Source organism: Eleginops maclovinus, chromosome 11 (assembly GCF_036324505.1).
Source record: "Eleginops maclovinus isolate JMC-PN-2008 ecotype Puerto Natales chromosome 11, JC_Emac_rtc_rv5, whole genome shotgun sequence".
Lineage (NCBI taxonomy): Eukaryota > Metazoa > Chordata > Actinopteri > Perciformes > Eleginopidae > Eleginops > Eleginops maclovinus.
In genome coordinates, this window is record NC_086359.1 from 12,564,397 (window position 1) to 12,590,405 (window position 26,009).

Consider the following 26,009-nt stretch of genomic DNA (forward strand, 5'->3'; position numbering starts at 1 on the left):
AGAGTGACCTCTGTGTGAGTGATGAGAGGACAGATAGAAAACGCTTTTATGACAGACCTCCTTTGGCAGGACTGGTCTACAACACAAAACCTGGCTCAACCCCTGTTCTCCCCTGGCTTGGCAAGGACAGGCGAGACTAAAGTGAAAAGACAGCCCGTTATCCTGGACTAACCCTGCTATGTGTCCTGCAAAAAAAAAAAAACCTGAAGGCTTTACTGCTTCAATGAAGTAAGGTTTTATGACTCATAACATACCACAAGTCTTCACCACAACCATTTCATTACACTGAGCAATGTTTTTATGAATGAATTCATGAAACACAATAAGACCTTTGTGTTAAAAAGTACTGTTTGACCTGTGTAAGCAAAACACGTACTTGCAGGTCTCTTTGCTTTGCTATACATGTCTTTTCAGAGTAACGTGCATCATATGGAAGAATAATCAACACCAGCCACAGCTCAGCCTATTTCCTTCTTCCTGGATGAACAAAGCAGAACCTTATTAGCAGGGACAACTGATGACAGCGACCAATAGAGACTGACAGGAGACAGCAATACACTGCAACATAAACAATTGCATAGTGCATATTCAAAAAATAAATCATGTTGACAAAGATAGCAGGGAAAAAGTGTGATGAATGATCAGTATGAAGGTTCCTTATTGACCTTGGACACAGTGGATGACAAAACAAATCCAAAGTCTCTTTAAATCAATAGAAACATTTCATAACAGCTAATAAATTGACCCTGTAGTGAGGGTCCTGGGGCAGGAATTTACTGTAGAAAAATAACATTTGAATTCCATGACAAATGGCAAATGTTTTGTCAGATGAAATAAGGAATTATTACCTTGCCAATTAACTCATGGCAAAAAATGAACCGAGACGTGGATAACAAAAACTGCACAGATAGAATAAATTACAATTCTTTATCCCATAATTACATTTTATTTATTTTTTTATATATCATTTTTTTGGGCCAGAGTGCCCTTTTCTAGATATAGAGTGAAAGAGGGAGACAAAATGTGAGGAAATTTCCTTGGTCTGATTTGATTACTGGCAGTGGCCACCGCATATGGGCCAAAAAACGTATCCACTGAGCTATCCGGCAGCTCTCATTTTAAACTAAATGTTTGAAATGAGGGCTTTTCTTCACTTTCTCCCTCAAAATTGACATTTTAAGATGTAGTTTAACTCTTTAAATGGTTAATTCTGGGTATTTCAGACTGAGAAAGAGAGAAACCTAATGTTACTAAATTTACATTATTTTATAACTTTGAAAGAATAAAAATAGTATTAATAAAATCAAAAATAATAGGACAGTAAAAAAAAGAAGCCCACCTTCAACACAAAACCCTTACCATGCACACCTGTAATGATGATGTAGAAAAAAGACAATTTCTTTAAAGGTCAAAGGCCATGTTTTTTTTATTTTTTACAGCATTACTCCTTTTATCTTTTTATGTAATAATCTAGACGAAAGTAAAAGGAGGGGTTAGATTCTCATTGGAAGACAGACGGGGTAAGGTTTAAAAAAAATCCTCTGTAAAATAAAAAAAATATAAATACATTACATGATAATATCAACCGCCTGAAAGAATAGTCTTTAGAGTGGAACATACAAGGGGGAAAAGGGGAAGATGCATTTAAGGCAACTGCTAGTTAGCTGAGTCTGCACAAAAAGAGACTCAGTCATGCCCCTTGGTAAAGTAAGTGGAGCGGGTGTTACTATCCGGTATGTAATAAGATGCCTCGATACCCTAGACCTGTGAATAGGGCTGGAGGGGGGTATGATGGCAGATACACTAGCTCAGGTACGTAGGGAACAAGCATGGTCAACTAGTAAATATTGCAGGGACTGGGCAGTTGAATTGACAGAAGAGAAGTGGAGCGGGTGTAATGTTGCGTTCACTTTCTCCTGTTTCATTTTTGGGGAAGTGGAGAGTAGTGTTACGTAAAAGAGGTTGTTAGTATCAAATACATTTTTGTTAGGCAAAGAACGACAATAGAGAGAACCTGCAGGGATATGGGACAGAGAAATGTGTACAGAATGTTTTGTGTTGTCTTTAAAGTCGCACTTCAACTAATAACGTTAGCTTTTGTCCATTGTTTGTGTGTCAAGGAGACGGTGCTGACATCAGTTTTCAATTAATCTACCAATTGTCCGACTAGATTTGATGAAGTTATCTCGCAAGGAAGTCTGAAAATATTTACAAGTTTGTTGAACATTTTGAAACGTTAAAGGGACATTTAATGTAGCTTAGGTGAAACCAGCACCCCCTGCTGGTCCATCAGAGCAACACAGATTGACTGATAAAGAATACTGTCTGAAAGAGGGAAAGGAAAACGGAGGGAAATATTTGATGATTCCACATTCATATTCCAACGATTTTTCATTTACATTTTTCAAGGAAATAAAGTTCATCTTTGCAGCCGTCACTACAATAAAACAGAGCAATTTGTACCCTTTAGAATCATTTATAAACTACATCAACTGTTCAAGCTGCTTCAGAGAAGAAAAAAAAAAAAGATGCAACTATTAACAGAAATAAAAAGGGGAGACTACATTAAATAATTCAGTCACATGTACATATCAACAAATGTATATATTATAGTACATAATAGGGATGTTTTCTCAGTGGAAATCTTGTGACACAGTATCTGAGTGGTGGGAGCTGTAAAAAAAGAAAGATAACCAGAGAGTAAAGCTCTTACAGTCTGCTGGTTTTTGAAAAAAATGAAGAAGCGGTTTGACAATCTGCGGCGATCCAGGTTGAGTGGAGCTGGATCTCATGAGCTTGTCTTTTTCTTTTTATCTCTCCTCGCTTAATGTCTGTCTGGTGAAGATGTGTCGTCCTGAGTGTCCTGTATCCCCTTTTTAGTTTCTGTACGCACCACTCTGGAGTGTCTTTAACCTCAGGAGAGTCCAATCAGTTTGTGTTCGCACCACTCTGGGATCAGGCAAGCCGGTAACACACCATTTTCCATAGCGATCCTTATTATAATCTGAGCTCAGACCAGTACTTGCCTCTGCACTCCTGGGCCCTGAGTTGGCTCGCTTCTATTTACCAAAAAGTTCCAATTGTGAAGAACATCCTTTCGGGGAAGAGAAAAATAAGAGATGTTGTGGTCCGGAGGTTTGTTTGCCTCGTTGTCTATGAGTTTTTTCTGCTTATACTGTGGCTAAAATGTGATGAGTGACATAACATTACCCTGCATGGCAGAGAAAACATTTCCCAGGCTTTGGTTTGGAGTTGTCAAAGCTTGTGTGTGTGTGTGTGTGTGTGTGTGTGTGTGTGTGTGTGTGTGTGTGTGTGTGTGTGTGTGTGTGTGTGTGTGTAAGTGTGTGTTTGCATCTGCATGCGTCTGTATATGCATGCGTGTCCCTTAACTGTGTGAATGTAGGAGTGTGTTTGTCTGAACATGTGTTTCTACTGTACGTGTGTCATTCTTGCAGCCTGCTGCAGCACTGCTAGCTGCTTTTAGAGAAGTTTATTGTCCAATGCCGATCTAAAAAAAAGTCACCCTGGGCAGTATCCTGAGAACCCCACCCCCATTTAAAAAAACTAAAGGATAGAATCTGAAGTGCGAACGTCCATGGCCAACACAGGACACATTCACCTACACTGACAGCAGTCACTGATGTTATGACACGAGCAGCCACTGCTACGCACGTTGTTCCACAGTTGTCCAAAAAATAAATAACACTGCAGTCACAAACAAGATCCCCAAGCTGACACACCACCTGAGAGACAAAGAGAGAGGAGTCACCAAGAATTAGAGACAAACAAAATGTGCTAATTTAACGTACACTCCACATTTTATTATGTTTAGAAGACAGTATTTATGGTATTTCTTTTGGGGATTTAGCAATGTGTCAGCCATATCCTTTAAAGTAAATCAACCTAGAGTACAAGTGCAAACACATTTTCATGTAGAACCGTTTAAGAAACCCCAAAGACTGCTTGGGTAATGAGAAATAATTCATGTAGAAACACGGGTTAAATCAAAGAGTTGACAACAAACAAACACAGGATATTGGGGGATGGTGATGTTGATGTGAAGTTAAAATCTTATGTTGATGTTAAATGGAAGAAAATAGAATATAACTGTTGAATTCAAAGATGTTGAAAGTACAAAGACAAAGAAAAAATGACAGTTGAATGTTGAAGGCAAGGTGGAGCAGGGAAAGTGAGCAGGCCAGGGTCAAATAGTTTTTGTTTCTGGAAAGCAATGAGCCACACTGTGGTACCAAAAAGAGCACACTGTAAAACATATTCTAGTTTTATGTTTGTCTGTTATTTCATTTTTTAAACAACTACTGACTCAATGTAAATATAAGGATTAATTAAGTACTAAAATAAGTGTTGATGCATCATTTTTGTTTATTGTTTAACATTTCTGTGCTCTCCCTTAACTATGAGCAGCATCTACAGTTCAAATAGGACACTCTGTTGTTACATTTGGGTATGATGAGTAAACACCAAATAAGTTGAAATATTTTTCTAAATATTGATTACTGTGCTTTTATCCTGAAGGCCAGAAGCCTATAATAGTAAGTACTTATATTATATATACTATACGAGTGCTTGTCAAGGGCAATTTAGGATCTGTAGACAGATTATTCCCAGCTTTTACTTCAGAGGCTGCAAAGAGAAAACACTTGCTGTGCAGGTTCTGTTAAACGGAAAAGTATTTGACCGAGTCCAGAGGAGAGACGGCGGAAGTCTGGTGTTTCTACTCAAAGCCCTCAGGACTCACCTCTGCTACAGGACACGCCAAAGACTTCAAGGCCAAAGGATAAAGGCAAGAGAAAAGAACAAGAACAGAAACAAAAACTGGAGAACAAAGAGAAAAAGAAGAGACAAAGGAGTTAGAGGATTAGAGGAAAACACACAAGTAAGATATGTTAGTAGCAGAAGAGACAGACACTAAGGTTTAATGTACAGGGAAACTTGACACTGATATATATGAAATATTATTCTTAATAATACGTATGTAAGAATGTTATCTAACATGCACTGAGCTATTTCGAAAGATTGTTTTCCTACAACAATGGGGGAAAATGAATACACCCAAGCGTAATTTTAGATTGATTTGGCTTGAGAGGCTTGAGAGCAGAGATATTTAAGCATCTGCCTTTAGAAGTACTTCTGTGTTTGCGTACAAGTCTAGTTTATGCGTGTGAAAAACAGGCATGAAACATATGCTACCTTTTCCTCCAGGTCTTTAATCTGCCTCCTCTGGATTTCCGTCTTGTCTTCAAGATCACGAATTCTCTGCAAATATTCAGAGAGAAAACTGTAAGGAATGTGTTTTTTCAAGGGGGAAAAGTGAAGGCTAAATGATCTAAAGCCAAATGTTTTCCCGCAAACCAATGACACATACAAACTTATTGTTTTATTATCACACACACAAATCCTTCAACATTATACAGACCTGGTGCGCCTGGTGCAGCAGCTCCATCCTCTCCTGGAGGATCTGGCAGTCGTACTCTCGACTCTTCCTCAGCATCTGCCTCCTCAGCTTCTCCACCGCTGTTCGCAGCTCGTCCTTCTGAAGCTCATCCAGGGGCTCGCCGTACTTTATCACCTGCAGGAGCAAGACGGGCGTCAGGCATAGTGGATAATGGACTTTTTTATTTGTTGAATGAAAACACTTGTCAACACTTTGGTCTGACTGTTCTTACACGAACACTTCTATTTTTCATTGAAAGTCATGTTTTCTTCATGTGTGTTGATAATTGGAAAGTCTCCATAGTTACAAATACATTCCTTTGCAAAAACCTTGTACATAGATCATGAGGAGGTACTGTAAATAACACAGATGTTCCAGATCAGTGCGATTTTTTGTGACGTATTTCTTGACATTCAAAATTGATGTCTTCATTTGACAAACATCGCATGTTTTAGTATATGAAAAGACGTGAATGTCACCATTACTTCTGGTTGACAAGAGGTTACAAAGTATAAACTGTTTTTTTAAAATATGTACAGCAGTTTTCAGTTCAATACAGCTGCAAATTGAGACATGCAGCACCTTGTCCTGCTGCAGGGCGTTGTATAACGTTGCTTCCAACTCCTGGATTTGCTGTCGGGAAAAGAAAACAAGGTGTTTTTAACTTTTGATGTCATAGAAACAAGAATTTAACTTTATATTAATCTGACATGCAGCCCTACTGTAAACCACATTTACTATATATTAAATAACCCTAAATCCTTCACCTATACTTGTCATGAATCTAACCATAACTCCTACCAGGATCAATGGTGTAAGAGTAAATGATGTGCATTAAGGTGACTGAATATTTGTCCCCACAAAGTGATACATTACACACAAAAGCACACGTACCATGTAGGCCTGGTCCAGGGCCTGCTTTCTGTAGTCCAGCTCCTCTTCTAGATATCCCTTCTGTTTACAGAACATCTCCTGTGCAGAAGAAAGTAATCAGACACAGTGGTTAGGGGGGGTTCAAATTAAAATCTTCTTTTGCAACTCATTTGTACCGTAATACTTTAATTAAAACACTCGTTCATGTCTGCTGTGTATGAGGTGTTATGGAGGCTAACCACCTTCATATCACACTGAGCTAAAGCTGCTGTGAACCACTTGCAACTAAGAAAACAGTATGAAAGGCAAATGAAATGAAAAAAAGGTTGTAATGTACAGGGTTATTTTGACCCACCATCTCTATCTCCAGGTCCATCATCTTCTGGTGCAGCGACGCCTCCGTCCCCTCAATCTGTTGAATCCACTAGAGGGCAACAAACAGCAAAAATGAGTTAGCACAACAATTCTGTGAGTTGATTTGTTTTCATTTAGAAGAACCATAATATAGTTTCCAAACGTACCTTTTCTGCTAGAGACAAAACAGTGCTAGCCTGAATAATGGCCACTTGCTCCTCATTTCTTAAGTTCTATTTAAAAAAAGGTGAAAACTTCTGTTAATAATTTACCTATCTAGTTGCATACATTATGAAATGTTAAGTTAAGTAATGATTACCCCGTTGTCTCCCAGGATATCTAGAAGTTTGATGAGATCTGGTATGCACACGTCCTATAAAGAAAGCAGAATAAAGATCAGAATTATAAACAAAAAAGGCATCAGCAATTCATTTTGGTCTAGTGATGTTTATAGGGTTGAAGGCTCAAAAATATGGCACCTAACAGCTTGTGGTTTGCTACAGCCATAACATTCATGGGATCTCTTTCCCTTATACTTTGTATCAATTATTATAAATAATGCAGAGGAGTCCTCCTCTTTTGTACCTTGACCCCCTCCTTCATACAGTAGATCTGCAGTGCACTGACTCCCTCAGAGAAGGGATGCATCCTCAGGTGGTTGAATGGAGGGGACTTCCTCTCACGCTCCTACGAAAACGTCAGAAAAACACATCATGACACAAGGAAGGCACTGTAACTAACGATCATTAAGAGCCCCTCCTGACTAGACTTGGGATTAAACAGTATCTTTACTTTTACCGGCTTGTTTTAGACTTCGCGCTTCAGACGGCATGTTTAAAATAGATTAAAATCACTGTTGTCATTCAGGGCTGAACTAACAACCTTAAATTAATCCTTATTTCCACTTATTGGAACTGATATAAAGTTTCAGAGCAGCAGGTGAGAAAATGTGCCTTGTTTAGTCATGAACATGTAAGTTATTCAAATGGCTACCCATGCTGCCATCTTTAGAAGCATCAGACAAACACCCGATGTCAATGATGAAAGCCTTTAATTACTGTTAAGGTGTGATCAGTGCATTCACACACACTGTACTGAGCTTCCCCTCTCTGCTCACTAGGTGGCAGATAACGTCCTGAAAAGCTTGTGCTAGTATCTGCACTGCAGGACATATGTAACACAAAAACCTCAGACTGACAGACTGTTGGGTTGTCTGGCTAAATGACTGAATGAATGAGTGTCTGACTTGATAGGATTTTAAACAATGCTACTTTTATGTTGTAATTATGAAAAATGTGACGTAAACAAATGTCTGTCTGAGTTTGTCACTATGTCGACGTGGTGAAACAATTTTAATATTTTCACAATTAGGAACTTCTGTCTGTCTTTGTCGATGCACCCCATAAAAAACATAACTGTGCAAACCAAACCTTTGTTAAATACTGCAGCTTGACATTAAAAGCATTTGAAAAGGGCCAAAAAAGTTATCTTTTATTGTGAAGTAGTTACAGTAAATGCAATGTGACACCGAGCGCCATCGTTCATCTAAAAATGTGCCTACAACAAAAAAGACAACATCGATATTGGGCATTTTTTGTCATTCGATGGGTATGAAAGTTTCAGTTTCTGTTACCACCAGTAAATAGGGTGACTGATTGAAATTATAGATTGCCACGTTAGCATATTCATGATAGGTGACTCACCTCTAGCTCCAGAATCCTAAACTCCAACAGTTCGTTCTGATCTCTGGAGTCTTGTAGTTCCTGCTGCGCCCGGCTGCTCTCTGCGTCCATCTTTTCCAGCTGGACACCATAGAGGTAGAATTATCAGACAGGAAAAGGCAGCCACAACTTCAAACTGTAAATTATAATTTTATTTCTGGCATTTATAATGATATTGAAAAATACAAGTGCTGTACTGTAGAAGGTAAGTAATCACAACACTGAAAATGACTATTGCCATAACATAAAATACTCCTTTGACATATCAGATACCTTTCAAACGGCAATTCACACAATCACAAATATCTGAAGAAACATTGAAGAAGTTCATTTATCAGGAAAACTACGTTGAAGTCCAACCTTCTCATAAAGCTCCTGATTCCTTCGTAAGAACAGCTGCTTCTCCTCCACCCATTTGGAGTCCTGTAGAGAACAGAGACACTTGATGCTTTAAATGAAAGTTATTTAAAGACAGTAGAAATACGATATATCCATGTTCCCTGTCAAACATAACAAAGAACAACTCTAAAGGTTGTGTTGGCACGGCATTGAAACAACTTGTTAGGTTGCTGAGAGGATAGTATGGATCTCAACATGTACTCTGAGTGGAGTTGTTGGTTTATCCAACACAATGGGTTTTTCATATATTTGATTCAATATGTTTTGCTTTATATTTTTCTGTTATAGAGGTATACATAACATTTTTTGAAATAAAATAAATCCTATCTTAAAAAAACTACATTGTGATGACATTCCTTTTGATTTTTTACTTCAACGTACATGCAAACATTGATCCGCTGTCTCCTACCTGTCCCTTTAGGTTGAGTTCCTTCTCCAAATCCTCTATTTTGGCTTTATACCTAAGAACCTCTGCATGAAGTTGCTCCTGAGCCTGAAACATCAGCAAAATGGACTCATTAGTAACAAAATCACTGTTTCTCAAGTGTGGGTCCATGCAGGAAAGTTAACATTCATTTTGTATATTAATGCTCATCAAAACCAGACACACACACACTTATATATTTATTTAAAAAGAACCATTTTCCCTGACAAAATATGTGTTTTCCTTCCTCATATCAATAAAGATAGCCTTTAATGTAAGCTAAGCTTTATTTCACTAACATTTTATAATATTACCAGACACCCTCTAAGGACAGATTGGTGATGCAGGAACCTGCCAAATTGGTACGGGCAGATAAGATCAGATGCATTGTTAAAAAGCTTAAGACGATGCTTAGTAAAGCGGGGGCCATTACCTGACCTTTGTTTAAGCAGCCTTATTGTGTTTGGGCTGTGCATTGTCTCTGTCATGTCTCTGTAACCCCCTAAAGTAAACAGGAAGCTTTTAGCTCTTGTGGTATTTTGTTGTTGCTGTATTTTGTGACAAATACTCATTATTACTAAATAGCATCACCACTTCTCTCAGATAAATCTTTAACTCCAAAGCTTCTATAAATAGTGTGTCAATAAACAGTGTTTGCATGGGGAAAGTCCTCCTCTCTTTCTCTCAGGACTTATGCTACACACTGTTACAGGAAGAACCAAAACTGGCTTGATTGAATAAGGCTTTGTATTGTGTTGTTTTATGTAAATGTGAAGTCAAACATATACAGCAGGGGGGGCTTACAGGCTTCAGTACTCAATAAAAAGGTTAAGTATCACTGCACAACTTATAATAATAACTCACAGTAAGATTTTATTGACCAGTCTAAAAAATCCAAGAGGGTTTTAACAATCACATCAGGTTTTACAGAATATAGACATTTAAAAATTGTGTGAAACTCCTACAGTCTTTTAGCAGCCATGAGACGAATAAAGTAAATTCATTTAAGAATACTTTTATGATTCTCCTTCATTCTCTCTATCTCTTTCCATCCTACAACTTATTCAGCTGACTGATGCCATTCACTCTTTCATTAAACCAAGATTTAGTCACATTCTCTGTGAGCCAATCACATTTCAGTTCTGATGAACTCCATTTTCTGGACTTCATCAGAGGATCCTATACTATTATGGCATCTCCAAAAAGTTGACTACTTTCGGTCTTAATCTCCAAAGAGTCCTAGCATTCCTCAACTTCATCACCAACCTACCCCGAAACACAATACTTTCCCAGTTTGGGATAAATAATATATTTCCGTTTCTGATACTTTTTTCATTTCACTAGATTGCTAAACTGAGAGGAACTGATCATAAACCAATGATGTGTTTACAGTTTCAAAGCAGTTAGCAATTCTATTTGTGTCGATACTGATTCCCTCAGTTTCAGCTGGTGGTGATCAACACTAAGAACCAGTTTTCAGCTACAAACGTTTTAAAACATTTATCAGAGAAACACTAAATGAATATCAATCAAATCTCACAAGTGCCTTAACAATGAAAAAAAGGGCCACTGTATAATAATGATGAAAAAAGGCCTGTCCTATATAAGATAATGTGTATGAAAGGGGTTTTGTTAAAAATAAACAAATAAACTAAACATTGCCTTTGGGTGAATTGTGACATTTAGCTAAAAGGAATAGAAAAAAGGGCAATAATTACAGTACCTTAGAATTAGGGATGTATTAAATGTACAACATAGATGCAAGTGAGTATTAGAGGTAGATGGGAGTGAAAAAACTAGATTTTCTCTCTGTGTATGTACCTTGACTTCCATCTCAGCGTCCAGAATGCCTCCTTTCTGTTCCTGCAGCAGGGCATAGGCTCGCTGTAAGGCCTGGTACTCTCTAGTGAGCTGACGGAAACGCAGCTCCGACTCCTCGTTGGCGAGACCCTTTTGTGACACAAACAGGTAAGAGGTCAAAGTCTATAGGCGAATTTAGATACAGTATATGCCTATTCAAATGTATCTGAACGGATGTGAAAGTGGATTATATCAGATTCAATTCCGGATTTTGACATGATTGTTGATTAAGTTACTTATGTACGTAAGATATCTTGGTGACTTGACGAACATGAGGCTAAATCTCACCTCTTCCAGGTCTTCATCGGGAGTAGCAGGAGTTCTGTCCATCCTGAATGAAGCCACGGAGGATGTCTCTGAGTCCATTGACTCTTCATCATACCCGAAGAAGGTGTCTACTACGATGTGCCTCTGCAGAGAAGGACGTTTAAATATTTACAAATCAAAGAAATCTGGTTATCTTGGGTATGCCAGAAGTCTTTTTCTTTTCCTTTTACAATGTGGTATTCAACTAAATCTACCTCTATGGGACTATCCCTTACTACATTAAAATATCAATGCAGGTTTTACTTGTGTCAGATGAGGAAGTTTCAATTTTTCAGTTTTGTGTAGCCGTTAATGCATGGCTCACCTATGATAATATATCATGCACATAGAGGTTCTGCATGTTCTAATTCTACAAGACTCACTTTAATACATGTAGAGCCTAGACATGGGATTGACAATTAAAAAGCCTTAAATAGAGTTATTTTTAGACCGACAAAAAATATACGCTTATATTACAAAGAATCATTAATGAGATGCTCCTTATGCATCAAACATACATTTCTGTCTGTTTGTCGTGGAGGAGAGTGGAACTGTGTGTAAAGTGTTTGTATCAGAGCATGATGTGGCATGCGTTTATTGTACGCAGAATGGAAACAGACTGAGCAATGTGGATACCTTCATAATGGTGACTGTATGGAACTGAATAAATGGACGAGGTGATTCAAACATATACGACTCATTGGACTTTGTCTGTTAGTCTTGAACACGCGTCCAGACAAGTTCTCCCGTTCATATCCCTCAGTGGCTAAAGCATAGATCATGCTTAAAAGTCACTACAATAGATTTCATTCTGCTTTTAACGAATTTTCCTTTTCAAAAGCTGTAACCAAACTAAGTACACCTTAAGATAAGAAAGCAAGAAACAAACACAAATGGTTCTACCTTTATTGGCCGTGAACTTCTTTTATGCCTTTTCTTTCTTAGTAGTTTTTCCCGGTCCTGGAAGCAATAAAAAAACATGGAACAGGATAAAACAGCATTGTAAGAAGAATTTTGTCATGCTTGTCTTTAAAAATTAATACCAACAAAACAAATACAATGAGACCAATGACTCAATTTACTCCAGAATCTTAACATTTCTGCAGAATAAAACATGGATGTTAAGCAAAAACGTCCTAGAATTTTGAGACCATTGTTGATGACCCAAAAGTCTTAAATTCTTACACTTTTGGATATATTTATGTTCACAAAAAAAGCAAAAAGAAAGAAGCATCACATTTCAACAGAAGCTCAGAATTAACCCCCATGACCCTTACTGCCTAATTTGACCCTTCTAATTGGTGTCCTCATTAAATCGGTATAAACTTACTCTTGTCAGCTCATCAATCATGTTTTGTTGCTCCAGGACTTGAAGCTTGAGGAATGCTATTTCTTGGTCATCATGTGCTTGGTCAAGGTCATTCAGGGACTTCAGCTTCTTCAGTGGAGGGTGGGAGCTGATCTTCTCCTTCTGCAGACACATAGCACACATATTTACCATAACCCTGTCAAAAATATTTAATGTATATATGATGCATATGTGACTTTGTGCTGACCATCTCATGGTTCTCCTTGGACAGGACCTTGAGTTTCTCCTCTAGCTTCTGGATGGTCTGAGTCAAATCATCATTCCTCTTACTCATCAGCTTGTTCCTGTCCAGCAGTGGCTTGGACTGTTTCTCTGACTCTCGAACTCGCTTCAGCTGATGGTGAGAAAAGGGCCCATGAATATACAATAAATCTGGACCGACATGTGAAAGGAATATTCTAAAAGCTTGGAGATTTGAAGGAAATGCATAAATATGAAGGTAAGAAAGAGAAGAGAATGCTGGTTCATATTCTTTAAGTGAATCATTTGGTCATACCAGCTCATTCCTCTCATCCACCAGCAGTGAGTTGCGGTCCTCTAATTTGCGTATAGTCGAGTTGAGATCAGCAAGACGCCTCTGGTTTCTCCTTAAGTCCTGAAGCAAACAAACCATTTATTATTTAACTTATCTGAGTGTTTTAAAACAAAATGGCCATTTCTGCAAACTTTTAATTGTTCTAATCTCATTAATCTTGCATCAAGATCAGATAAATGTTCACATTAACAGTCATGAGTTGACATGCTTTAAATGGGGAAATTGATTGACATAGGATTTTGATACTCTGAACTGATCATGGGACTTGAAAAAATCAATGATTAAACGCTGCTCACATATCTGATGTTTCTGGAAAATGTGAGGGTGTACAAAACTAATCCTGTGCACCACTCAGTGAACCTTGCCACTGAATCATGTGAGCACTGTGCTCTTCACTTGCATCTTCTGAGCACTTACTGTATATCATCATAACTATTTGACTATATTGTATAACCAAAGCTGCAAAAGGACACAGCTGTGATGGAAACTTCTGGAGCAATGGAGACGAAACTCAGAGAGACATGGGGAAAGCTGGAACTTTGATGGCAAACACTGAAGGTTTATCATGAAGTCAACGGCAGGAGAATTGACAAGACATTTGCTGCAGCCACGAGTTGACAGCATTTGCCCGACCAATTCGAAGATCTCTACTACAATACGAGGTTTTTACCAGTTCCGAATGGACAATCAACATTCTTCAGTCGCCAGACTAAACAAATATGGACCCTACGTCTAACTAAAACTGTCATCTAGGTCAATAGAATATGCGTACAAGAGCACCTTGTGCCAGATAAACTGGCGCCCGGGTGTCCCAAAAAAATAAAACCAATCTTTGGACCAATCTTAGAATATAATCCTCTGTAAAGACAAATTGCCAACAATATAACTTTTAAAGGGGCCCTAAAATGCACATTTTCAGATTCATATTTGTATTTTGTGTTTCTACTGTGACATGTTTCCATGCTTAAATGTTCAAAAAGTGCTTTTATTTTCCCCATACGGCCTGTGCTGCAGCACCTCTGATCAGCCTGTGTCTGAAACCAGAGCCCAGTCTGTAATGATTGGTCAACCACTTAGGGATGTTCTGCCCCTTAGCATATCATGTACAATGTATTGGAGCACTAACAAATAGAAACGCAAGTGTTAAATAGCCATGTCATAATGTAATGGAAATAAACAAGGTGTCCAATTGGAGGCTTTTCAGGTTGTTTGGGAGAGAAACTCTGGCATGAACTGGGATTTTAGTCTTTGCAGACCCTTTACATGCACAAGAACCTATAAAACACTACAGGAAATGGAAATCCCCAAAAAGCATAATAGGCCCCCTTGTAATGACACAGAGCTTTCAGTTTGAGTTCAAGCTTCTGGGATTCAGACTGACAAAATAGAGCTTAGCATTTTTGGTCAAATGCAGTTGTACAAAATCTCATGCTTGTTCAAATAATTTGTTACAAAGCCATGTGATATTCAAGGGCTAAAACAAAAGGACAAAATAGGGTTTATGAAGTAGGAAGGCTTATAGTTTTCTCTCATATTGAAAGTATTATATAAATATTTTATATGATTACATGGAGCATGGGAATTTTCCCTGCCTTCCTCTCTACTTACTGGGCTACCACAGTGCTCAGCTCCATCTCCAGCTCTGCCGGGAATCTCTCTTTTTGGGCTTCCAAGGCCGCACTCAGCCTCCTTCACAAGGAACAGCTGTTCGTCCAGAGCGTCCTTCTGAAGCTGTAGCTTCTGCAAGAAACCCGCTGTTGACTCCATTTCCTTCTCCATAGCAAAAATGGTGCGGTCTTTAGATTTGATTTCATCCACCTTTAGTGAAGAAGAAGAAAATAATTAAGTCCTTTAGAAATCACTGTGAACTGGAGTAACTTAGTTCTGCTGAACAGTGTCTCTTATTTCCGATGTTACGCTGCTATAGCTACATTTTATCATTTCAATTAAAAAAAAGGACAGTTAATATGTTGACAATAAAATTACTCTATAGAATATAAATAAGAAACATTGTCTGGTTCCTGCTCTGCCTTTTTCAGGGACTTGTTATTGGCAATTGCAAAGACAAGCTAAAAATAATCTGGATTGTTTTTACTTAAAGTGAGACAAAATAAGCAAATGAAACATTATTCAAAATGTTTTTCAACGCAATATTAGGACATTAGTATGTATGACTAGTAGGTATAACCTACAGGCCCAATACACAGAGTCTGTGGTGAGATAAAGTGAATCCAAAAGTAATTGATGTCATTCCAAATAAATAAATAATGCATACCAAATTACTTTCTCGTAAATGGATGATTGTAACAAAAAATAACTCACTGGATTAATTAGAAAATTATTTGCAGAATAAATTAAAAATAATAGATAAATAATACTGATGAATAAAAATAGACAAACTTTAAGACAGAAATCGGTTCAGTGTTTACGTATTTGGTAGCAGTGACTGTGCCTACCAGTCTGCGGATGTCCTTCTCAGAGTCCCACTTAATCTTTGAGATCTGCTCCTGGTGCTGCTGGTGCTCCACCCGCAGGTCGCCAGCCTTCATCTTGTCGGACTGGATCATGTTGCTGAGAGCCTCGTCCGTCTGCTTCTTTAGAGACTTCAGCTCCATTATCTCCTGCAGGAGCTTCACTCTCTCCTGATCGAAGAAGCGGCGCGCATCCTCCTTGGCTTCCAGGGTCAGGGCTGTCCGCACCTGAAGAAGCAGCGGGGAAAAAGAAAGATTTTCATGTGGCACGGAAAAGAAATATGATGTTGATTATTTATTTCTAGTGCCCCCATCCCCTAACTGGAACTGATCCTCAGAAGGGAGGCTGGTTATCCTCAGCCAGGGCCAACTTTCCTGGGCTTAGCCCCATAGGTTTTTCTATATACTGTATCTGTTTCACAACTGCAAAATCAAACACTATCTTCACTCTCCTTTCTTAGTCTCACCTTCTCTCCGCTGCCATCGCGCATGGCGTTCAGGGCGGCTTTGAGCCTTTGGTTCTCCTGGTCTTTGATTTTGGCGTGGCGGGCCAGCTCCTGCTCATGCTGCCTTGTCAGGTTTTCCCTGAGAGCCTGGAGTTCTTTTAACTTCTCCTCGTGCCACTTGGCCCGCTGCTCGGTCATCATGGCAGTGTGGCGGTGCTGCTCCTGCTCTCGCACCCGCTTCACCTCCTGAAGCTTGTCGCGCTCCAGTTTGCTCACCTTTGCGAGGACCGACAGAGGAAGAGAAGAGAGGGATTAGGTTTTTGATTTATTGTACTCCCAAGAAGCAATCCCACTCTGTGATTGACTCAGTTGAGGTTATAAGCGCCCCTTGTGGACTTGATGAGTCGTGTATTTGCGCCCTAAGCAATATTTGTATTCGGCTTAAGATAAAAACAGCCTTTATTCAACGTGGCAGGTGAAAAAAGGGGCAAAAAAAGCCATAAATCATGAAGAGGAGGGATGTTGCTTCCGCACTTTGTTACTGCCCGGTTGCTTTTAAGCACAACATAATGATTGTGAAGATGACGATAATGTTACAAAATATAAGAGAAGTGCCTTGTTCTAACTTATGGAAAATCATCCACTTGTGCTCATTGATATGTTACTAGTTTTCTACATGCAGTACACAGTTCATTGAGTTTAAAAGTTAACATTTTGTACAACGTCAATATTCAACCAGATCAGCCTACTGGAAAGGGCAAAAAGATGGACACTAACACATACAGTTTACGTGTGTTATATAGAGTAGGTGTGCGTTAACTCCTTTGGAAATATATTACCATTTACTTTGTGTAATTTTATCCAGAGCTTTACTATTAACTGAACATATAACGTGCATAGTGTACCATACATGCAGGATGTCTAGGCATACAGTGAAGGAAATTTTGTAAGTTTGCCCACTTACAAAGAAGTTAAAAGTCTATACTTTTAATAGTTGGTGTATTTTACCAGTGACAGACAGAATATCAAAAGGAAAATCCAGAAATGGACATTCAAAAAAAGATATAAATTGATTTGCCATTTACTTGTGGGAAATAAGTATTTAATCTCCTTGCAACCAACAAGCATTCTGGCTCCCACGGACCAGTTAAATACGTCCTCTCGCTTTAAGAAAGTACTCCTAATATCTACTCTTTACCTGGATAAAAGACACCTGTCCACAGTCAATAAATCAGATTACAACCTCTCTACCGAGGGCAACACCATAGACAGGTCTTGTGATCATGGTGGAGCTAATGTCTAAGGACATCAGGGACAATATTGTAGACCAGCACAAGGCTGGAATAGGCCACAAGGCCACCAGCAAGCAGCTTGGTGAGAAAGAGACAACTGGTTTGATTATTAGAAGATGGAAGAAGCACCAATTGTCCATCTATCGCCCTCGGTCTGGGGCTCCACTATCTAAGATCTCACCTCTTGGGGCATTAATGATCATGAGAAAGGTGAGGGATCAACCAGTACCTACACAGGAGGGTTAATGGTCTCAAGGCAGCTGGGACCACAGTCAACAAGAAAACTAGTGGTAACACACTGTGCTGTAATGGATTAAAATATGGTTTCAAATCTATTAAGTTAACATTGAGAAATAGCTACAATAGTTGAAACGTTCAGAGGAAACGTATGTATTTATATGTTGTACAGTACCTTGCATTTTTCTTGGTGTAGCTCTATCTGGATGTCAGTCAGCTTGGACCTGAGTTCTTCATTGGCTGCCTGTAGGGCAGAGATGAGCGCTTCAGGCTTCTCGCTCTTTGTACGCCCTTTCTTGGCCATTGAGTCAAATACTAGAGGGGCTCTTCCAAAGCTTTCATTGAGACTTCACAGAATCTTTCCAAGGTGCTCCGAAGGTTTCCAGTTCCTCCTCTTCCTCATTCTCCTATGAGAAAAAGGGGATTCTGGGGTTGGAGGAGGGACACAAGGAGAGACACAAGGAGGGATACAAAGAGAGACACAAGGAGAGAAAGAATGAGACAGACGTACGCCGCACAGTGTTGCTTTAAGCTATATGCTGATGACAGCATGCTAGCATGCTCAAATTTCAATTTTCTCATGTTATAATTTTGGTTTGCTGGTACAGTAAAATATTCAATATGTTCATATACTCACTACTGCTTCTTTTAGATGATTACATGGCGCCACAAAAATGATGTCAATAGTGTATATTCTGATAAAAATAATTTTCTGTATGTAAGAATTATCTCGGAAAGACACACAAAAATAACACATCAACTTTGATTAGCACTTGTAATAACACAAGGCCGTTAACATTTTAGTTGTCATGGGAAGGAGGTTTTTCCGATGGGTATCTGTATTATCCTTTAAAAAAAAAAAGTCCACATTGTAGAAGTGTGCTTAGCTTAAGCTTGCTGCTGATACATAATACGAGTAGGAGTTGTAATATCTCTTCATGTATACAGTATTGCAGCCAGGGGAAGCAGGTTATAAAAGCCTCAACAGAGAGTCTGCATCGGTCCTGTCTTAACCTGCTGACGTTTTTGACAATGTGTCACGCTGCTTTTGTACATCATGAAACAAGCTGTGTAAACAGTTCTCTAGCAAAAATTTACTACTAAGCTGTGCAAACTCAGAATAAGTTAATAATGTCTTAAAGATGTTTCCAGATTAAAGTTTAACATTGTATTTCTTTTGTCTACTTAGGATCCACTATAGCCATCTAGAAAATGGTACTACATTTGATTGGACAGTGTTGTATATTTACAATATTGTTGCAAATTTCAAAAAGCTCGTTCCCTAAAGAACTGTTGTAGTTTGTATTAAATTATATTTTTTCTTACACAAAACTATACCGGTAGTTACGAAAATAAACAAGAATTCCTCTTTTTGATCCAGAGATTGCTTACAACTACAGTGTAACTACAGACGAAGGTCACTATCGATTTTAGATTTTTGGCAAGGTTTAGACTCCAGAGTACCTCAATTTGTCCTCAGCGCTTACTTTGCAATGTTATTTTTAAAGAACAGTGTGTGACCAGCACATAAATAACATAGAAGCACTCTATGGCCCCTAGCACAGGAATACCTTACTGGTTGGCTACAATAATAAATACACAGTGTGACTGTACTATTGATTAAAGGTCCCCTATTATGCAAAATGCACTTTTTGTTGTCTTTTATACATAAATATGTGTCCCCGGTGTGTAAGGAGACTCACAAAATGTCAGAAAATACAACTCTCTCTCTTTTCCTCCTCACCCACATCTCTAAAAACGGGGGTATAAACGAGCTGATCCAGATTTGCTTCGGTTATGATGTCATAACTGAAATGTGGGCTGGCTTTACATTGAGCTCCTGGCAACGTCCCACCCAAGTGACACGTTCCAACCTACCGTCCGCAATATACAGTCGCGAGCTGAATCCCCTCTCGCAGCTCTGTGTGTGTATTCAGCAGGATGTGTGCAGGAGGGACTTAGAGTTGTTGTATATATAATACATACATATACATGTCACTGTTCTAGAGGCAAACACTGAACATTGTTTCAGAAATAATGCTTGCTGTGGTTTGGAACATAACATGGGGTTTATTCATGGCAGCACTTTTGAAGGAGCCCAGACTTTTTGGTACCACTTCCTAATGTAAGGCGCCTTATATGAAGGGAATTAAAGTCATAACTAATGTCTTCTTAATGGTTGATTATTCCTTAAGTTATGCTTTAAAGATAAACATTTATGTTGCCAGGATGTTTAAAATCCCTTTGTTGGATATTTATCCTTTCAATTTGCAAAAACTTCAACACCACTGTTTTCTTTTTTTCTGTTCTCAATTGTTGTATTTTCATTATGCTGGTCATGCAACAATATTTAAGGCAAATAGTTTTAAGAGTATGGTATAAAAGTGATGATTCATTGATTCATCTTTAACCATCTTGGACTAGCCGAATGATACACCACCATGATGCGAAGCCAATCACAACTCACCAACACTAAGACAGTATTAACCTACAAACCATCCACAGCAGCGTGGTTTGTCCTGAAGGGGAAGACTAGATACGGATTTGCTGTGAGCGAATCTGATTACTGTCATATTTGATTTCAGACTACACATAGAAATAATCTGCTGGCTGGTCAAATGAGCATAACAGAGCCGCAGACAGGCATCATGGGAAATACAGGGTCATGCACCAGATGTTGCCTCAACTGTCTAAACAATTTTGATTTACATTTCTATTTATAAACGTATTACTTTAACTGTTGTTCATACTACTCTGTGGAACCGTAACTGAGGTTGGGATAATGGTAAGATCACAGGATTTAATAGCAAACAAATTCGTTTTTTTTTTAATTAAATATTTGTATCAACTGGTTTCTTAATAGCAGGTATTATAATAATAATAATAAGGTTCAAATCTGAGCTGATCATTCTTAGATGCAACACTGCAAAAGTGTACTTTGTAATATTTATCCCACAGACAACATGGTTCTTGTAGAACATAGAAGCCACAACAATTTACGGTATTTAGTTAGAAAAACATTTCACAGCCAAAACTTTTACAACAACATAACAACAAACTCTGAAGCAAACAATAATAACATTGTGAACTGTTAATTGCAGCCTCTTAGAATTCATAATGAAAACCGACAGGCATTACAGTTCTCAACATACGGTATTTCATAGAAAACTATCACCATCAGCATCTTCCCAAAACTAACATAATCGGTCAACATCACAAAATTACAAACTATGAAAAAAGGAGATATGTGTTACCTTACACAACATGCCCTGTAGATGTCAAAAACATCCAGCAGCCAAAGAGTGCAGTACTAGCTTATCCAACAAGTAATGGCACAAATAAAACAAATTGCTACTGTGATGCCAGAAAGGGTTTAAAAAGCTGAGTCTCACTAGAGCTGGTTATAATATTCTTCATAGAAGAGAATAAGTCAACTCAACAATTCATCAGAATGCCATTTATTGAAATATAACTTAAATTACCCTAAAATGAAACGTGCAAAATAATGCAATTTATTCAATCTATGACTATGAGAAATAATTTAGAAGATAGAATGTTGAATACAATGTGTGCATTGAGCCAGATGGCAGGATGGCACACAACATACACATGGTGTATTTGTCTAAACCTATTGTTGCCCAATCCTCTTTATTGCTTTAAATTATGGTCAACTTAAAAAAAAAATGTCTTTAGCTGTTTAGATATTTGAGTTTCCTTGCCAGCTAGTCACAAACTCTCTGTGTGCCATCTGGTGCTGAGCAGGATAGAACTTTTTGAACTGAAAACCTCCTAGGCAGCAGCAGGCTGCAGTGGTTAAGTGCAGTGAGACTGAAACATACAGTCTAATTCCGGTCTGTAAAATCTAATCCAATAGCTACTGTATAAGATGTTGAAAAGCACAAAGGAGCTGCAGAGTTGAATGATAATTTTCTCTCTCATGCAGCACACTGGCACCATGACCCACTTTTGACTCCTCAGACATCAATTTTGGGGGTAGGTGCTGGATTTTCCAGACACAGAGTACCAGGAATGGATCACAAAAATGTAAACGCTGCTGCTGTTGCCTGTCGGCCAAAGTCGTATGGCCCTCTGGGGTCTCACAGTAAAAGCCATTAAGACATCTTTGTAGAGTTTTAAGAAGAAATTCCATATTTTAAAGATCTATATTTTCATGAGAATTTGGCCATGCTTACTATTATTCGATTTAACATTTCATTAAAAAATTAATAGCTGGCTTCTGTATTCTAACAAGTATACATTTTCATTAATAGTAGGATATTAATATTAATAGCAATGTTTTACTTCAGTATTTTAGATTGGACATACGTTTTTTTGTCTAATCTGATCATAAACAAAATGCTAATGGGTTGTGTTGTTTTTTTTTTTTCCAAACGCACCTTACATCAGGACCTACCATCTGTCTTCCACTACCCACCCTTGCTATTGTACAAGCCACAATTAGCCTTTGGTGAGGGTTAGTATTGATGCATTTGATATATTACATTAAAAATCATACAACATAAATCATAAATGATGGTGAGAAAGAAAATTCAATCTTACAATATTTGTGAAGCACTAAACATAATGCAAATAACATTTTGGTTTATGATCATACAGAATGAGCCCTCTCTATTGTCTATTTGCAAGTGGGGTAAAAATCCACATTTTGCAAGTTGTGGACCAAAGTCCGGCTGACGCCAGTGCTCCAATGTAAATGAGCAACTTAAAACAAATCAGCCAGGTGTCTGGTTATGACATACATTTTCTCAATATGTGCTGGATGAGTCACAATAAATAGTATGAAAATTGAATGTGTTTTGTATAACCACAAGCTTTATATTGGTTTGACCTCACAGAACAACTGGGATGTTTTATTTGACACCATTTGTATGGACAATGTCAATAAGCAATTCAAGTGTAATGAGTCTGGATTCTGGTAGGGTCATAAGTTGGTTCAAAGTATCATAAAGCAGCAGACATCTGCTTGTTTTCGGATTATGTTTGACTGCTTCTAAGTCCAGAAGGGAAGAAAATACTTCTAACCTATCTGCATGAGGTCAAAATACCTACACTGGGTATGAACAGATTGCAAATGTCTGTCATGTAACATCTAATGACATGGATGTGTTTATCCACTGATGGTAGATGCGCAGTAACACTATCTAGGTGACTATAATACTCAATTTGCAGGAATAAAGGAATTGCTCATCTGGTCCTGAGCATCACGGAGAACCACTTTAAGTTGAATGTGAAATTTCAAAATTTAAGCAAGTCTGGGACATGTTTATAGGGCAAAGTTACTACGATAGCTCTAACCAAATGGCAGAGAAAGATCAGGGCCACATATGAATCAGATTCCGGTCCGTGAGGTTGATTTTTTTTTTAAATGTACCTCACATTATGACCCTTTAATAAGAGATGCATCTTTATTTGATCCTCTTCTTTTTGCTCCATCACTGTGTGCTATTGAACGACCCCTCTTTTGTCAATCTATAACCTATTAGCATGTGGGCAGTCACCAGCCTACATCTGTGCTGACCCAAAATAAATAGTGTGTAATGCAAATTCCCAGCAGGGGTGATGTGTGTATTAAATCAGGCCAGTGTGACACCCTTAGGCAGTTGCAAGCTGCAGACCTGGTGCCTCAGTCTGGAGGCCCTGCCAGTCCACTGTGGTCTATAGCATCCTCTTGCAACACCACTGCAGCATCCTTTCAAATCATGGCCATGAATGTGTGATGGCCTGTCAAGCAGAGAAATGCACATCCTGCAAACCATATGCATAGGAGCCAATGCGCTTGAGGCACAATCACTATCAGCTGGGGGCTTCAGTGCATAACAAGTACGGCTACCAGAAGACTATCAGCCGCGGAAATGTTCTACACACACACAAACAGAGATGCCCTGCATGGCGGTGAAAATCCCACACAAGCTCCATACTCGTCATCTTCGAGGGGTTTGCTCAGTGTAGGCCAAACTCTGCCACTTCCGACATGTAAACTGATCCGAAGCTAATTGCACGAATAAAACATTTATGTTTTATACGCGATGTTGGTATTCATTGCTGCACAGTTGCCTGTTTTTTGGTTGCGTGAAATAAAAATAACGTATGCTATTTTACTCCGCTCCTGAGATGATCAACCTGAATCAATCCAACAGGCCTGCTAGTCCCAGTATCTCCCAGTTCCGACGATTTTAAACCCAGCAACGGCAGTGTTTACATACAGCTTTCCATACCTTACCTCGCAATCGATTATCGTCATGTTAGGAGTCCTAATCTGCGTGAAACTGTGTCCATGGCATGTTCTTTTTAGGGGGGGGGAGGAAATCGCCGAGTGCGCTAAGGTCTCAGCAGCAGCAGCAGCCCCACAATGAAGCAGTGATGGCGGGTGGTGATGATGCTGGGAGCCCCGCCCTCCTCTCCATGCAGCCGAGATGAGCTCACTGGTTTCCAGCACCGCCGGCTCCAGTACAGCCGCAGTCCACCAGCACAGACCCACAAACACACCCTAGAAGAAGTAGACTACTCAGACTTTATACTTGAGTAAAATTATTATTGCTAGATTCCCACTTAACGTAACATAAGTAGTGTACTTATTTTGCATAGAAGCTAATTTCACTTTATACAGTATTTAAATTGCTGGATTATGACTACTGATGCAGCAATGTTTTCATAACAGCTGGTTAAGTTTATTAGTTTTGAATGTATTTATTTATAGTTTTGATTAGCTGATAATCTGAATCATTAACGTAACTGAAGCTGTCATATGAATGTAGTGGAGTAGAAGTATAGAGTAGCATAAACTGAAATTAAAGTACCTAAAAATATATATATATATATATATATATATATATATATAACAACAACAACAACAACAACAACAACAACAACAACATCATCATATTAATAATAATAATAATAATAATAATAATAATAATAATAATAATAATAATAATAATAATAATTGAACATTGGTGACTTTACTTTTTATGGGGGTATTTCTATTCTTCTTTTTTTCCCAAACTTATTGATTGTATTTAACCAACTACTTGATCATCATAATACCAATAATATTAGATAAATTCCAGTCCAGCTATCAACCCAAACATAGCACTAAAATAGATTTATTAACCTGAGAATTATTACTGATTCAAACAATATCCATTGTCTTTTTTGTTAGATATGAGTGCCATATTTGAAACAATCCATCATATAATTATAATCAGGTGTCTGATTATAATTATATGGGTGGGTCTCTCTGGGAAAGTCCTTGGCTGGTTGTCACTCATACTCACTACATAAATTAAACCAATTTAAGAAAATTACAATTATTTCAGAATGCTGAATCCATGATTTTAATCAATACAACGGCTGCCTGTATATGTTAAAATTGGTTATAACTTTATTTAATTAAAAAAGATTGTTCAGACTTCCGGTAATGGCCGCTAGGTAGGAAGACGCAATAACTAGCGCTTCGCCAATTTCTGTCTTAAAATCCTGTTTTACCCACTTTTTATGTCAACCCATCATATTTATTCCTTGGTACAGATGGTGAAATGTCGGCTGCAGCAAGGAAATCAGCGAAAGGACGAGCAAAGTCACTTCAGTATAACTGGAAAGTTTTGGAGAATCCAATCTACACATGGAAGCTAAAGAAAGTTATGCTAACGCTATCATAGCGCCAACCATGTGCTCTGTTGAGACCGGGCTGGGGGAAGCTGGCTCGGAGAAGATCCTGGTTGCCATAGGCTCTCTGAAGTCGGACTTTTCCACTAGACTTGATGGCATTCTAACAGCAATAGAGGGAATGAGAAAGGAAATCCGTGTATGCTCAGAACGAATTGCAGAGGCTAAGGTGAGACTCTCAGCTACCGAGGATGAAGTGAGCTCCCTGCTAGCTAAAGTGAAAACGCTCGAGGCTACAAACACGAAGCTGAGGATAAAGTTGAAGCCTTGGAGGCCAGATCCAGGTTACCCAATTTGAGACTGGTGAATTTGCCAGAAGACGCTGAAGGAGGGGATGCTTGTGCTTTCCTCGAAAACTGGATCCCAGACGTATTGGATTTAGCACTGTCGCGTTCAAAGTTTGTACTGGAGAGCTCAGAATCGGCCAGAGGAGGGATGCAAATGCCCCACCAAGACCTCTTATCATGAAATTCCTAAACTACAGGGACAGGATGGTTGTACCGGAGGCAGCCAGGGCTAAAAAAACAGATCTTATACAAAGACCAGCAGGTGAGATTGTATCCAGACTTGGCGGCAGGAGT

At 38.6% G+C, this 26,009-nt stretch overlaps 1 protein-coding gene across 1 annotated transcript; it reads right to left on the reverse strand.

Moving 5' to 3' along the window:
• Window positions 1-219: 219 nt before the first annotated feature.
• jakmip2 (janus kinase and microtubule interacting protein 2) lies at window positions 220-24,099 on the reverse strand. The gene is given in 24 exon segments (XM_063896183.1): window positions 220-3,518; window positions 3,521-3,743; window positions 5,212-5,277; window positions 5,438-5,590; window positions 6,038-6,088; window positions 6,350-6,427; window positions 6,684-6,752; window positions 6,850-6,915; window positions 7,002-7,055; window positions 7,268-7,369; window positions 8,386-8,484; window positions 8,764-8,826; window positions 9,212-9,295; window positions 11,048-11,176; window positions 11,375-11,497; window positions 12,296-12,352; window positions 12,723-12,863; window positions 12,949-13,095; window positions 13,258-13,356; window positions 14,905-15,114; window positions 15,753-15,995; window positions 16,235-16,489; window positions 17,918-18,168; window positions 23,984-24,099. Coding segments are annotated over 23 exon segments (2,679 nt in total). The 5' UTR covers window positions 18,047-18,168; window positions 23,984-24,099; the 3' UTR covers window positions 220-3,480.
• Window positions 24,100-26,009: the final 1,910 nt, after the last annotated feature.